Below are 14965 nucleotides of genomic sequence, written 5' to 3'. Positions count from 1 at the left end.
TTAAGTTTTATTACATTACAAAGTGATGTAGGTAGAATTGACACTCAATTGGCAACACAAGTGACTGATAAAATGAATTACTGGAAAGCTGTTCTTCATCGAATTGTTGAAATAATTAAATCACTCGGTGCAAAAGGTTTATCATTCAGAGGTGATAATGAACAATTTAACAAAATTAACAATGGGAACTTTTTGGGAACGTTAGAGTTACTTGCTAAATTTGACCCTTTTATTGCTCAACATATAGAAAAATATGGGAATAGAGGGAAAAGAACTCCGTCTTATTTATCATCCACAATCTATGAAGAACTTTTACTTTTGATGAAGAATTATATAATTAAAATTATATTAAAAGAATTAAAAGCAGCCAAGTATTATTCTTTAATTGTTGATTCTACACCTGATATAGCAAACGTCGATCAACTTGTTATTGCATTAAGATATGTTTTACCTAGTGGTGTACCTGCAGAAAGATTTTTAATATTCATTCCAAACAGTGGTCATAAATCTGAAGAAATTAGCAATGTTGTAATGGATTTTCTTAATTCACATAATATACCAATTGAAAATCGTCGTGGCTAGAGCTACGACAATGCGAGAAATATGTCAGGTCAGTATTCTGGATTGCAGTCAAGAATTAAAAGTTTTAATTCATTTGCAGAGTATGTACCATGTTCTGCACATTCTCTTAACTTGGTCGGAACGTGTGCAGCAGAAAGTTGTAATTCTGCTACTTCATTTTTTATGCTTCTCCAGGAACTATACAATTTTTTTTCTAGTTCTACTGCACGTTGGAACATTTTAAAAACATATTTGAAGAAAAATCTTAGTGTAAAAAATTTATCAGTAACTCGCTGGAGTGCTCGTTTTGATGCTTACCATGCTTTATTTAATTCTTATGCATTTATAATTGAAGCTTTGCATAGTATAGTTGATAATCAGAAAGAAAAAGCTGTATATAAAGTAGAAGCTAATGGGTTGCTTGCAAGATTAAAAACTTTAGAAACTGGTTTAATGATATGCATATGAAATTCAATACTAAACAGGTATTTTTCACTCTATAAATTAATTATTTTTAAATAATAAATTATGCTTTCATTTATTTTATTTTATTAGGGTCAGCTTAATAGATAAATAAATTGATATAAAGTTTAATATGATTTTAGTTTTAATGCTACAAATAAAAAATTACAATCAACTGACATTGATCTTCATACAGTATTAGACCTATATAATGGCCTTGAAAATTACTTGGTACAGATCAGAGATGATTTTAATGTTTTTGAAAATAAGGCTGTAGAAATTACTGATTGTTCGGAGTATGATTCCAAGAGAAAAAAAAGAGAAAGGTATGTTTAACTTAATAATTTTAAAATACACATAAAATAATTTGAAAAAAGTCATAAACATTAACAACATTAAAAACTATTTTTTTTTTTTAGGCTATGGCTGATGAATCAAGATCTCAACCTCTCACAGATATCACAGGGAAAATAGATTTTATTAGAAATGTATATTATGTGATCATTGATACTCTTAAATGTCAACTTAGTTCAAGAAGACAAGCTTATGAAAAAATATCAGATATTTATGGGTGTATACCCACATTGTATAAAACACCGAGTTCTATTGTTATAAGGAACACATTTGAAACTTTGGCACAATATTTTATTGATGATGTTGAAAACTCAAGCTTACTTATAGATAAGTGTATTCTTTTTTTCAAAATTAATTTCCACGGATAAAAATGTAAAATCTGTTCTCTCTATGTATAATTACATCAAGACCAAAGAATTAGAGTGTATGTTTCCAAATTTAGAAGTAGTTATGCGTATGTACCTTAGTACAGCAGTTTCAAACTGCTCAGTCGAAAGAACTTTTTCTGTACTTAAAAGAGTAAAATCCTACTTGAGGTCAACCATGAAGGAGGAAAGACTGAATGCATTAGCAATATTTAGCATTGAAGCAGAATTGGTTGAAAAATTAGATTTTAATGATACTATTAACACATTTGCCCATCAAAAAGCAAGAAAAAGAAAAGTATAAAATAATGGTTTGTTACTTTTTGTAATATGATTATTTTATATTTTTATATATCTAAAATATATTTTGTTTAAATTTAATTTTATGTTTTTATTTGTTTTCACATAGGTATTATATACATGTACATATTGATGTGGCTAATAAACCTTAAATAAAGTTTTATTATTTATTCAAGTATCGAGTAGAGAAATATGTAAAAAAAAAATTTTAATTGGGGGCACCAAATTTTTTACAGCCTATGGGCACTGTAGACCTTAATCCGGGCCTGTATATTACCAATAACAATTAAATTCCCACTGGCCTCGAACAACTGCATAGATAGTTTATGATTACATCCTGTTTTAAGTAATCAATTTCGAATAGCCGTAATTATTGGTACTCCTATCCTACGTGACACTACTAATGCCATATGAAAAAAGCAAAAAACATGAAACTGTCGAATCAAAGTTTGAAGAAATTTCACCTCTTCTGTCATTGAAGAAACATCATATTAGTTACCAACGTTGGATTATGTTATTTGTTTTCTCATTAAATTCAATGGCAAATGGCATACTGTTTATAGGAATAAGTCCAAAAAGTGTTATTTCTAAAAATTATTATAAAACAAGTGAAATAAATATTCAATTACTAAACAATATTTTTCCTGTTGTGTACACTGTCACTGCAACGCCTTCTTCGTACTTTGTATTTAAAACAGGATTAAGACCAGTGCTTGTTGTAGCATCCGCTATAAATGTATTAGGTGCTGCTTTTCAGTTAACCAGTACTAGGGAAAATAGTTTTATTTTACTTGTTATTGGCCAATTATTGGCCGCAATTGGAAACAGCGCTATATTGCAAATGCCGAGCCGCTTATCATCTCAATGGTTCCAAAGTAAAGAAAGAGGAAAAGCTACCGCGATTGGATATTTCATGTCAATGATTGGCGCATCACTCGGTTATTTGCAAAATACACTTATGATTACGGAATACAATAACTTGGACAAACTCAGTAAACAATATCAAGTTTTTTACTTATACCGTTTTGTATTTGTCATTATTACTTTTTATCAGCGTTTATATGTTTTAAGAATTTTGCTACACCGCCAAGCACGCTTCAATCTCATTTTCAATTGTCGCAAAACCTCAGTAAAAAAAAAACATTTAAAAAAAACATTTTAATGCTTCTAAAAGACAAATACTTTTTAGTAATGTCACAAGCTTATTCGATTTATTACGGACTAACTGGAGCAATATCTTTGTTTTTGAACTTATTTATGGACAAATACAAAAATGATTTTGCTGAAAAGGTTGGGTGGATGGGCGTATTTAATCTTATCTGTGGAATTATTGGCTGTTTTGTTTTTGGTATGTTATTGGATAAACTTAAAAAGTTTCGAACTTTAGCAACTATTATTAATTTTAGTGCAATAATGACCTGGTTGGCATTCATTCTAACTTTGAAAAAAACAAGTAGTTTCTACGGACCGTTTGTATTATTTTTAATATTTGGATTTTTTTCCTATCCCTATATAACTGTTGGATTTGAGCAATCTGCAGAAATGACTTTTCCAGTTCCAGAAGAATTTTCAAGTGCATTTATTCTCATTATTTCTCACATTTATGGTTTAATATTTGATCTAGTTTTTGGATATCTTTATCGAACTGGATTAGTAGAAACTGTTCCTTATATTGTTACTGGAATTTATTTTCTAAGTACATTGCTGACTTGTAGTGTTAAAACTGATTTAAAAAGATGTTCTGCTGAGTTTGTTCATAAATTTAATTCAATATTAATAGATTAAAACGGTATTATAAAAGATAAATAAAACGGAAAAAGTTATTGTTGATTTTCATGGTTAAAGATTTTTCATTGCACTAATTTTAATATAAATAATCCTAAATATTTTATATTATATAAAACTTTAAGCATAAGCTAAAAGGAAAAGTTACAAATTTATAAAAAATATACAAATAATATATAAAAAAGAAAATTTGTTTCAAAATGGTTTTTGTACACAAATGTAATATTCATATAACATTTCGTTTCTTTGTTCCTTATTGTAAATTATTATTATCTTTTTGTACATAACTATTTTTTTTTGTACATAATTGTTTTCTTTTTGTATATGACTATTATTTTTTTGTATATAATTATTTTCTTTTTGTACATAACTTTTTTTTTGTACTTAATTATTTTCTTCTTGTACATAATTATCTTTTTTTGTTGCATAATTATTTTCTTTATGTATATTAATACAGGTTTTTTCTTCACAATGAATAACATAGCTCTCCAAAATAACACGTAACGTACTTCCTTGCTTGCACTTTTTGTTCAAACTTACAAACCATGGAAGAATTACTAGCAACATGGCACATGGTTAGAATTATTTTGTTCTATCTCCATGTTTTTCCGAACTCAGAAAATCAAGTTCAATGTTTTAAATGGACCTGCAGAACAAATAACATAAAAAACACAAACAAAATCGATATGTATTAATTACCTACACAGGCAACCACAATTTCAATGAAATTGTTTTAATATATTTAAAGTGTAGGTGTCTGAGTTACAACACCTTGATTTGGAGATAAAACAATTTAATAAACACTTTTTTTATAAATTACATTATTATTGTTATATCTCCATTTTCTGTTAAAAAAACACACAATACAAACTAGTATTTTGTATATATATTATGTCAAGATGAATGTACATTTTGGCAATTAAAGTGCTGTAAGGTACATATCTGTTTTATTAGATAAAAAAAATCTTATTTTACACTAATGAAAAAATTACATAAACTCATTATTTTCAATTCAATCTAAAATTCAATTCAACAGAGAAGATAAGTAATATATTATCTAAAGTATGTACCAAGATCTTCACAACGAAATAAAACTTTAGTTATAAATTCTAATAGCATAACATCTAAAATACATTGCACAATAAAAAGATATCTTAAAGAATAATTAACCAGCACCTCTGGTTAATCCATAAAAAACATAACATTTCAGTAAGAAACCCATTTAACAACATAAATACAATAAAATAAAAATAAAACAAATATTATGACAATAAAACAAATTATTTTGAAATACTCTTATAAAATGCAATATTTACAGCAGACATATACTTGAAGGACATTGACTTTATCATTTGAAATTTGAGCACGCTGATTCAAGGCAGAAGCCATTAGTACAACCATGACAAAGAACGTAGATTGTTAGAGGCTTAATTCATGCTTTTGAACAAACATCCGAAAATGACTTTCTGTAGTATACATGATCTGAATGCTAGATGCTTTATCTGGACACAGGAAACAAGCTTAAAATTAAAATAGCCTGTAATAGATGAAAAAGGTTTGAAATCCAATTTCTTCATTTGGTAAACAGAAAAAAAAAAAATATTTTTTGAGAGCAGGAATTGCTCTGATTAAACCAAGGAAACCAAATATTTCAACAGGAGCAAGTGCTCCATCAATTTGACTATGGATATTGTCAACCTCTTGTATACTAGAATTCCCTAGTTCCAAACTTTTATTAAATTACTCTGATTTGAGTAACATATCAAGAATTGACGTGAGGTGATGGTAAAATGACTATTTCTTTGATGATTCAATGTTTTTGTATGTCGTCCACTCCATAGACCAAAAATCATCAAATATACGTTTTCATTTTTCAGCACTGATATTTTGTGTGCATTTAAATTTATAAGAATTTAACATTTTTTCTTTTTCGTTACAAACTTGCATGAAACATTTTCTCCCTTACTATTTTTATACGGCTGATCAGATTGTCTTAGCTGCTTTCTCACATTCTGTGTCCAAGTTTTAGGTGTTGAGTTTCGTTTCCAAGATTTTCCTCAACGTAGGAGAAGACGACGAGCTGGTGCTTTTTTAGGTGCACCATTGTGATAACTAAAAACTGTCAGATAAGTTTCTGAAAAAAAAATTATTACATGCTTATTTAATTGGAAAATGTATTCATATTAAAAAAATATATATATATAAAACATTTATACGAGCTTTTGGCTAAACTCTAGACTAAAAACAAACACGTACTTTTTGAACTTTTTAAATAACATTTTCCTTTCTTTTTGCGCATCTTCTGAAAGTTGACCAATAGGCAGTACTGTAAAATGTTTTATGATATTTTCTCCGTCAAGCAAAATTTTGTGTACTGAAGACGCCATATAGTTCAAGGTATAATTATTCACATAAATGTGGGCAGTTTCTGTAGCATATGTACCAAAACTTTCAGCATTTATCATAAGACCTAAGGAGAGAGCTTGTAGTAAAGTCGCTTAATTAAATTTTTATTTACTCCAGTGATTTCAGAAGAGCAGCTTGAATTGTAAAAAAAATTCTTAGCAGTATTACCATCATTAGTATAACCACTTACTTGTTTCGGTTTGTTAACCCTAGTAAACCCTAGCTGCTCACGAAAACGTTTCTGTACCAAGGTTGTTGTTTTGTTTTTTTTTGGTATTTTTTTTTTTTACTTTTAGCTGATCATGTTTGGAAAGACATGTTGAAGAAAATATGTAGTATTTACACCGAATCCAGGCGTGTTGTGCGGACAGTCCGTATTAATACGAACTTTCATTTTCGAGCCTAGCAGACACTTTTGTCAAATCGTTCATTTGTCGTGTAGCGCCACCTATTGTTCATGTAGACGCAGAAGGCGTATCCGTTAATACCTGAGCCACTTTTCCATCTATCATTGTTAAAAAAAGTTCATGTTTCACTAGCATTCTATTACAACATTTATTAAATATATATGGCCGTACAGAGTATGTTTGGATTTTAATTTGATCTACAACAACCAATAATAATACCAATAATAGAAGGTATGTCCATCAAAATTAATTCTCAATAAAAAATAGACAAAATAACTTACGCAAAACTATTGTTATAAACAGATATAGTCTAAAACCACGATAAAAAGCGGTTTTCTGACTTTTAATACTTTTTTTATAGCTTTCTATTCACTCACTGACGAGTCCGCATTTTTTGATTTTTTAATTTTTTTTTTTTTTGTGGAGGCCAAAACTTCACAGCGCTTTTTGAAGCAATTCTTTTGATCGTGCAGCCCTGAAATTTTACAAATAATCTTTTGCCGACTAACTTCAGCATTTATAACTTAGGTCTTATGATAAATAGCTATATTTGTTACATTTGATTCAATAAGTATTTTAGATTTACGATGCCCCACCTCCCCGTTGGTTAGATCTGGAACTCCGAAAAAAATATCGGAAACCAAGAGGGCATCAAAAAGTGTTAAGTATCAATATAAATTTAATTAAAAATTTTACAAATATTCCACTTGTTAATTTCAGACAAATAAAAATGCGTCCAAAAAAGAACAAATACATCAACCGAGAAGATGACCCAACCCACATTTAAATTAATAAAAAAAAATATGCTCCAAATATTTTTGTTATTTTATTATATACAGAATTCAAAATAAATTTTTATTGAATATTAATCATAATCATTAAGTGTAATAATTCAATTTTATCAAGACTAAAAAGTAGAAAATAAAATAAATAAAAAAAACTTTTTAAAAATAGCTTTCTATTCAATCGACTAAAAAGTAGAAAATAACTTTTTTCTGTTTCTGGTACTCGTGGAAATCATGTACTTAGTAATAATCACTTTTGTAAAGCCAATACTGGAAGAAATTGAAGGCAATTCATGTACGTATGTAAACAAACAAACTCATCGAAGTAAAGGAATAGAAAGTTTGGCGCCTTTTAGGTCAGATGCCTTCAAAATCAAATTCGTTTTAAATGTACATAAAGCTAAAGGCGCCAAACTTTCTATTCCTTTACTTCGATGAGTTTGTTTGTTTACATACGTACATGAATTGCCTTAAATGTCTTCCAGTATTGGCTTTACAAAAGTGATTATTACTAAGTACATGATTTCCACGAGTACCAGAAACAGAAAAAAGTTATTTTCTACTTTTTAGTCGATTGAATAGAAAGCTATTTTTAAAAAGTTTTTTTTATTTATTTTATTATCTATAATTTTAGAAACCGCACGAATCCGCACCTGATTTTTAATAAATCAACTTTATAGACATCTAAGCTACAAATCAATTACAAAAATAAAGCTAAAAATATTGGTAAAAATATTAAAAATATTAAAATACTAAAAATATTGGTAAACTTTGAGATTTTTTATTTTCTAGCTCATTATGTAGTTTAATTAATTATTAGTAAACAAAGCCATATAATTAAAAATATGAATAATGGTAAGTTGAGCAATTGTGTGGGGTGAGTTGAGCAATAAAAAAAAGAAAGTATTTCTGTGACAACTATTAACTCTGTTATAAAACCAAAACATAGCTTCCTTATAAATTAAATATATTCTTTCAATTTTAAAAAATTATTCAAGATATGAATATAAAAACTAATATTTTTGAGACTAAAATAAAAACAAAACAAAACTTTTCTATCTTAAAACTAAACAACTTTTTAAACACATTTTTAAACAAAACTTGTTAATATTATGATAAAATAATAACTTCAATTTCTTCAAATTTCAGTTTGTAGTTAATACAAATATAGTTTTGACCAGAATGTGAATCACATTTTGAACGGATCTAATCCAATTTTCTTCTGGTAGACTTTCAGAATAAGTTTTTCAACATACAAAACAAGCATAATCGTGTTCTAAACTTGTCTTTAATTTTTTTGTCATCTTACTTTTTTTGTTTAATTGTTTTTTAACTTTTTTTTAATATACTAAGCAGCAGAGTCTCCTTATTACTAAGATCTGCAATGGATTGATAGGCAGAACTTTTTTTTGGTTTCTTTAAAATTTCTTTCTTAGTTTTTTTGTTTGTTTGTTTCTTTACTTTTTTTAATATACAATGTAACTGAGTCTCTTTATTACCCAGCTTTCCTTTTTCTTCGTCTCGTTAAATGTATCTTTCTTGGTGCTGCTTTTGGGTAAGGTCGCACAGTTTCTGGAGAAAAGGCTTTAAGAGTTTCGGGAATAAGTAACGTTGTCTCTTTATTAATACTATTTTTGACAGATTAACCTGAAGATGATGTTAAACGTACTTTAGAATGAGCTCCATGTGATAGCTCAGATACAAGATTTGCTGGTTCTATACGGTCTGTGACAAATGATGGTAAAAAATAATCAGCAAAAATATTTGCATTGTACGGGTATACACCAGTTTTTTTAAAACCCTTTGTAATGTTAGTACACGTTATAGCTAATGGCAATGAATCAGATACAATTTTTGGTACATCATAAATTGTTATGGCTTTTCCAGAATTGTCTCACAGCCATGCATCTTGTGCAACTGATTGGTACTTTTTAAAAGGTCCAAACACTGATATATCTAGTGGCTGCAGCTTATGGCTGCAGTGTGGTGGTAAAGACAACATGAATATTCCATTCTGCTTTGCTAAGTTTAGTGTTTTAAAATGTAAGTGAGAATAGTGATTGTTCAAAATCAACAGAATTTTATATTCATTTGAAGGCTTCACATGCCTAATGAAATGTCGCATAAATTTTTTTAATTCAATATCTGTAACTCATCCACTTCCATCACCTACCCCAATACAGTCCGGTGGACCATTATTAACAAAATAATCTTTGTAATTTTTGCAAGGGAACACAAACATTGGAGGCACTGCATTTCCGGAGGCAGATACAGCGGTTACCATTGTGACATTACTGCCTCTTTTCCCAGATGTCATAGCACCAACATTTCTTTTGCCCTTTACAGCCACAATTTTACTAGGTTTTACAACTGTAGATACACCAGTTTTGTCAATGCTCCATATTTGTGAAGCACTTTGTATATCCAAACTTTACCATAACTTCACCTAACTTATCAAAAAACACTTTTACATTTGCAGCGTTAAATGATGTTGCTCTACCAAGGCTAGGTGCTTTAGGTTTCCTTATAGATAATTGAGGATTTCTTTTAAAAAACTAGTAATCCACTCTTTACCAGCCATCTTATTTACTGTCCAAGAATCTGGTATTTTGATTTTGAATTGAAGAACGCACTCATAGGCAAGAGAACGAACATCTTTAGGAGTATAGCCCTAAATAAAGATGCCATTTGCAATAAATAATTTTTTAAGGCGCTTTCTTGCTCTTCGGAAAAAATTAATCTAGGTTTGTAATAACCCATGGATGGGTAACCACCAGAGTTAAGTTTTAAAGTGTATCTTGTTAATGTCATTCCCTTGATGTCAAATTCTTTAGCAGCTGCAGTAACACTTTTTTCCCCCTCCAAAACAGAACTTGCTGCATCACTAAGCTGCTAGCTTGTGAAAGCACTATTTGAAGTTTTTCTTTTATAATTACGCATCCTATAATATATATATATATATATATATATATATATATATATATATATATATATATATATATATATATATATATATATATGTATATATATATATATATATATATATATGTATATATATATATATATATATATATATATATATATATATATATATATATATATATATATATATATATATATATATATATATATATATATATATATATATATATATATATATATATATATATATATATATATATATATAGGTACCTTCATTCGTGTCCGTTTAATATCCGTTTTTTATTTTGACATCGCTTTCAAAAAGTTTTCGGTATTTTTATGTTTTTCAAATTACGCTATATACATGAGGGAAAGAGTTCAAAAAAATGAACTGTTAAATTTGGTTACATTATTTCGTTTTAAGTAAAAGTTAAACTTGATCATAGTGCTAATTTTTTTTTTTAATTTCAAGATTTTCACTGTTAACGAATCTTGCAAAAATAGGTAATTTTAATATGAAAAATTTATTATACCAATACAAATGCTCCTAAATGAAATTAACATGCTCAAATAAATTATTTATAAATCTTTCATTTGATATAAAACAATCAATATGTAAAAATCTCCTTCGTGTTTAAAAATGTTGCATACAGTTGCTCCCGACAAAACAACTTATTTTCGACAGCGCGATTTTGTCTTACAATTCTCTGTCTCTTTTTATTACTAATTTTTTTCTTATTTTTAGATGCACAAAAAGACTGAAGAAGATTTTTAACTAACTCATATAAATGGCAATCCAAGCTTGTGTTAAATATAAATGGCAATCCAAGCCTGTGTTAAATGGTAACATTTACAACATTTTTTCTAAAAATAAATTCAAATTATCAAAAACCTGTCCGAAACTAAAAAAACTGAACATTGAACCTAAAGATGCATCTGATTTAAAGATATTCACTAACAATATAAGACACTTGCATAAAACGATAAAAATCTTGAAAAGAAACCCTACCCAGTCATGGACTGCTATTGTTAATATTTTGCAACAGCCATTTAAATATGAAAGAAAAATAAATAAATCCAATGTAAATATTCACCTAATCACTAATGATTTAAATACAGAGCCTGGTGTAGCTTGTCAATCTATGGAAATTTTAATAGACATACCAACAATTAAAGCTCAATCACTTGAACATAAATTTTTATCATGTTCTAGCAAAATGTCTCCTACCTCTAGTAATATTACCTCTCCTACTTTAACTATTGCCTCAGGCGCATCACAGAGAATAAAATGCAATTTATGCAAAATAAAAAAAAATGCACTACGTAATTTACAAGAAAAGAACAGAAAACTGCAACGGACAGTTCTTTTTTTAAGAAGTTCAATGACCCAAAACAAACTTGCAAGCAAAAGACAGTGTTTTTCAATAAATTTGTGGAAATTAAAGTATTCAAACAAAAAAAGAAAAAACAGAATTCAGCAGAATAAGTCTCCAGAATGTATAAATGAGTTTGTATAAATGAGAATGTATAAATGAGTTAAGAATTCTTAGATTAAGTAGAACAAAGTTGCAACAAAGAGTTAAAAAGATAGAAAGGAAACACCAAATTGCTATCAAAGAACTACAGGAATAGATATAAAAAAAAAGAGCATGAAAACAAACAACTTGTACAAAATCATTATTTAACTAGTATTATTTTAGAAAAAAAAGGAGATAATAGACTGAAACCAAAAAACTAAAAATGTATGACCTACCCATAAGAAAATGTGTTTATGCTGCAATTGTTAACAATGTGCCAGTGGAAAGTGTATCATTTTTGTTGGAAAAAATCTCTGAAACATTACACATCACAGAGCTATAGGAAACACCCCACTCATCCACAGTAAAAAGGCATTTGAGCCTGGTGTTTTAGCATTGGTTTAAGCTGGTGAGGCACTTTTTTATTGTGAATATGCAACATTGGTGTTCTACGCGACCAACATTTTAGACATGTCAACACGTTTCATATCAGTACCTATCCTTCACAGAGATCTTATTACTTATCAACCGATAAACTTGCTGGGGGTACAGGATTTGACTGTGTTACTCATATAGTAAGTGTGTTAAAATAACTTGCTAATACATTTGCAGAGTTCAAAAAAATGCCAGCAATAGAAGTTTTAGACATATTCACTCAAAAAATCAAAAGTTGTCTGTCAGACAGAACACCTATTAATAGTTGTGTGAGAAACCTGCTTCAGGAGGCGATGGCCATTGAATTAATACAACTACACTGCAATGTTCATCCACTAGAATCTATTGCTTTAGAGGCATTATCAGCTCTTAGAACAATAGATAACGAGATGAAGGTAAAACCAGCTAAAGGAACTGATGGGATTGCTGTAACAGTCCTCAAAAATATTTTGAAGCTAAGGTAATGGCTATTTTTTATATGTATAACTTTATAAAATATTTAGTAATAATTTTAAAAACATTTTTTTTCTCTTTATTGTTTCACAAATTGTTTTGAAAATATGAAATTGTAATTTTTTTCTCTCTGAAAACCAGGTATAGTTTCAAAGGAGATCCTGCTGCATTCAAAAGCTATCTTAAAAAAAACAATGTTGCTCCAGGGCTATTCCTTCGATATGTTGGTAACAGATTTCATGTCTTGTTCCATATGGCAGGGATTGTTGTTACACATGAAAAACTTATAAAAAACTTTCTTGAATGGTACTTATTTTTTTAGATGAATATAAAGTTAAATAGAATTCCATTACAACTTTGTATTATACTTGAATTTTTTTTTCCCGTTATTTCAGCAACACTAAAAATAAAATTTGCAAACTCTTACTTCAAGACATAAGTAAGGATATGATACTTGTGCAATAGCAAGTATTGGACTTGATATAATAATAACTGGGCCATGGATGAGTCTGGTTTATAAAAATGCAACAGGAAAAAGTAATCTTGAGTTGGTAAGTTTTTAATGTTTTTTAATAAAGTAATAAAGGAATTTAAAACAATGTATAAAAATTTAATCTTTTTTTGTTAGGGGGACATTTTCCAGAAAGCAATAAAGAAATTATACAGCTTCGAAAGTAATCCAGAATCAATTCTTTATACAGATGTGGATGTATTTAGTCAAATATTGAATAAAGAAGATAAAGAAGATAAGGTACACCAATCACTTTGTGTCATTAAAAATAAAATAACTTTGGTAAAGATTTTATCAGCTTTGATAGGCTCCACACAGACAGTTAATAAAAGACAAATGATCAAGTATTTGACTGATAATCTCTTAAATACATCTAAAGAAATGATAAAAACCACACTTTCTGCTCCATCACATAAAATGGAGGCTGAAAAGATCTTGGACATGCCTGATTTTTTTTTTACGTTGCGCTCCTAATGCTACTTTTGGCTTCCTGGTTTAAAAAGAAAAGCCAGGGTAAACAAAGCATTAACATGGCTTGATGAGAAAACATTGCCAGAACAAGAAGACCCCATTCAGTTTGCAATTAAGAGTGGAGCTTTAACAAGTCGAGCCTCTAAAAATTTTAATAATCTTTTGTATGAAGAAATAGGAAAAAGATGTGCCAAAGCTAATTTAAAAAAAGAACTACTAGAAAGAAAGCAACTAGAGAAGGATGTTAAAAAAGCAATAGCTGGTCATGCAAAAATAACACATACTCTTTTTAATAATATTGATGAAAAACAAAAACAATTTTTAGGTATAATTTTGAAGAATGAAACCTTGATAGGGCAGCTTATAAGCCATAAATGGGAGCTTGATGATGGAAATATACATTTATTTTTTGGTAGGATTATTAATCAAAAGTTAGCAACAAAGAAAAAATCATATACATACACAATATCATATACATACACAATAGGAAAGTCAATGAAGATGAAGCTGAAGATATTGACATAAGCCAGGAAGGAGTTGTAGCAGATTTAATACTTAAAGACTTGGAATTTATTTAAAACTATCATTATTATATCAAGCTTTATTGTCTAAGACATGTCTTTTTTGAAAATTTTGTATACAAATTTTTTATTTAATTTTAATTTTTTTAAATTTTCTATAGTAACTAAGAGCTGACAAATATTTATTTTACATTTTAGATAATGTAAAATAAAAGAAAGAACAGACACATGACTTCAGGCTTTCTAACTCTAGATATAATAATGTTCATTTATATGTCAAATGAGAATGATTTGCAAAAACTTGTGATAATTAAAACTTGGGAACAAAAATACCTAAAAAAGTTAGCAGCCCTGTCTCTGTTGGCTTAACTAGCTGTTAAGCCAACGAGTAAATAATTTTTTATCTTAAACTAAATTTAAATTCATGAACAGCTTTCAAATTTAATCTAAACATCTTTTAATGCTCGAAATTTATGACCATGTAATATTTACAACCCCCTCGTTTAGGGATGGGTGGAAACTTCACTTGGTCATAACTTTATAGAATAAAAGATTATTAGGTGAATTTGAAGCCTGTTGATGAATTTAAATTAAATATTGTATTTACTCAATCTCGTCACATATTTAAATAAGGTTTTTTTCGTGGTACATTGTGAATATCTTATGCACTATATTTTAAAGTCCACTTTTTGAAGTGCTAACTTTTTTGG

General features: G+C 28.5%; 3 protein-coding genes across 3 annotated transcripts; all 3 read left to right on the top strand.

The window, feature by feature from the left end:
* Positions 1-603: 603 nt before the first annotated feature.
* LOC136076123 (uncharacterized) lies at positions 604-2046 on the top strand. Its single transcript, XM_065789592.1, has 4 exons — positions 604-977; positions 1167-1296; positions 1443-1679; positions 1786-2046. Exons 1-4 carry the CDS (start codon positions 604-606, stop codon positions 2044-2046), a joined length of 1002 nt encoding a protein of 333 aa, XP_065645664.1.
* A 399-nt stretch (positions 2047-2445) lies between these two features.
* On the top strand, positions 2446-3827 carry LOC105850877 (uncharacterized MFS-type transporter C09D4.1). The gene is made up of 2 exons (XM_065789591.1): positions 2446-3048; positions 3114-3827. Exons 1-2 carry the CDS (start codon positions 2446-2448, stop codon positions 3825-3827), a joined length of 1317 nt encoding a protein of 438 aa, XP_065645663.1.
* A 7156-nt stretch (positions 3828-10983) lies between these two features.
* On the top strand, positions 10984-13909 carry LOC136077018 (uncharacterized). Its single transcript, XM_065791293.1, has 4 exons — positions 10984-12759; positions 12894-13058; positions 13148-13303; positions 13381-13909. The coding sequence occupies exons 1-3, from the start codon at positions 12488-12490 to the stop codon at positions 13215-13217; spliced, it is 507 nt and encodes a 168-aa protein (XP_065647365.1). The 5' UTR covers positions 10984-12487; the 3' UTR covers positions 13218-13303; positions 13381-13909.
* The last annotated feature ends 1056 nt before the right edge of the window (positions 13910-14965 follow it).

This window comes from Hydra vulgaris, chromosome 02, assembly GCF_038396675.1.
Source record: "Hydra vulgaris chromosome 02, alternate assembly HydraT2T_AEP".
Classification (NCBI taxonomy): domain Eukaryota; kingdom Metazoa; phylum Cnidaria; class Hydrozoa; order Anthoathecata; family Hydridae; genus Hydra; species Hydra vulgaris.
Note: the sequence above shows the minus strand (reverse complement) of the source record. Positions and strands in the feature narration are given on the sequence as shown.

Bases quoted from the DNA above. Each gene is read 5' to 3' on its own strand.
- LOC105850877 (XM_065789591.1), top strand. From the start codon at position 2,446: ATGCCATATGAAAAAAGCAAAAAACATGAAACTGTCGAATCAAAGTTT. The intron at 3,049-3,113 runs GTTTTTTACTTA...ATATGTTTTAAG, and splicing joins AACTCAGTAAACAATATCAA to AATTTTGCTACACCGCCAAG.
- LOC136076123 (XM_065789592.1), top strand. From the start codon at position 604: ATGTCAGGTCAGTATTCTGGATTGCAGTCAAGAATTAAAAGTTTTAAT. The intron at 1,297-1,442 runs GTAGAAATTACT...TTTTTTTTTTAG, and splicing joins ATGTTTTTGAAAATAAGGCT to GCTATGGCTGATGAATCAAG. The intron at 1,680-1,785 runs GTTGAAAACTCA...AATTACATCAAG, and splicing joins CACAATATTTTATTGATGAT to ACCAAAGAATTAGAGTGTAT.
- LOC136077018 (XM_065791293.1), top strand. From the start codon at position 12,488: ATGCCAGCAATAGAAGTTTTAGACATATTCACTCAAAAAATCAAAAGT. The intron at 12,760-12,893 runs GTAATGGCTATT...TCTGAAAACCAG, and splicing joins AAAAATATTTTGAAGCTAAG to GTATAGTTTCAAAGGAGATC. The intron at 13,059-13,147 runs GTACTTATTTTT...CCGTTATTTCAG, and splicing joins ATAAAAAACTTTCTTGAATG to CAACACTAAAAATAAAATTT.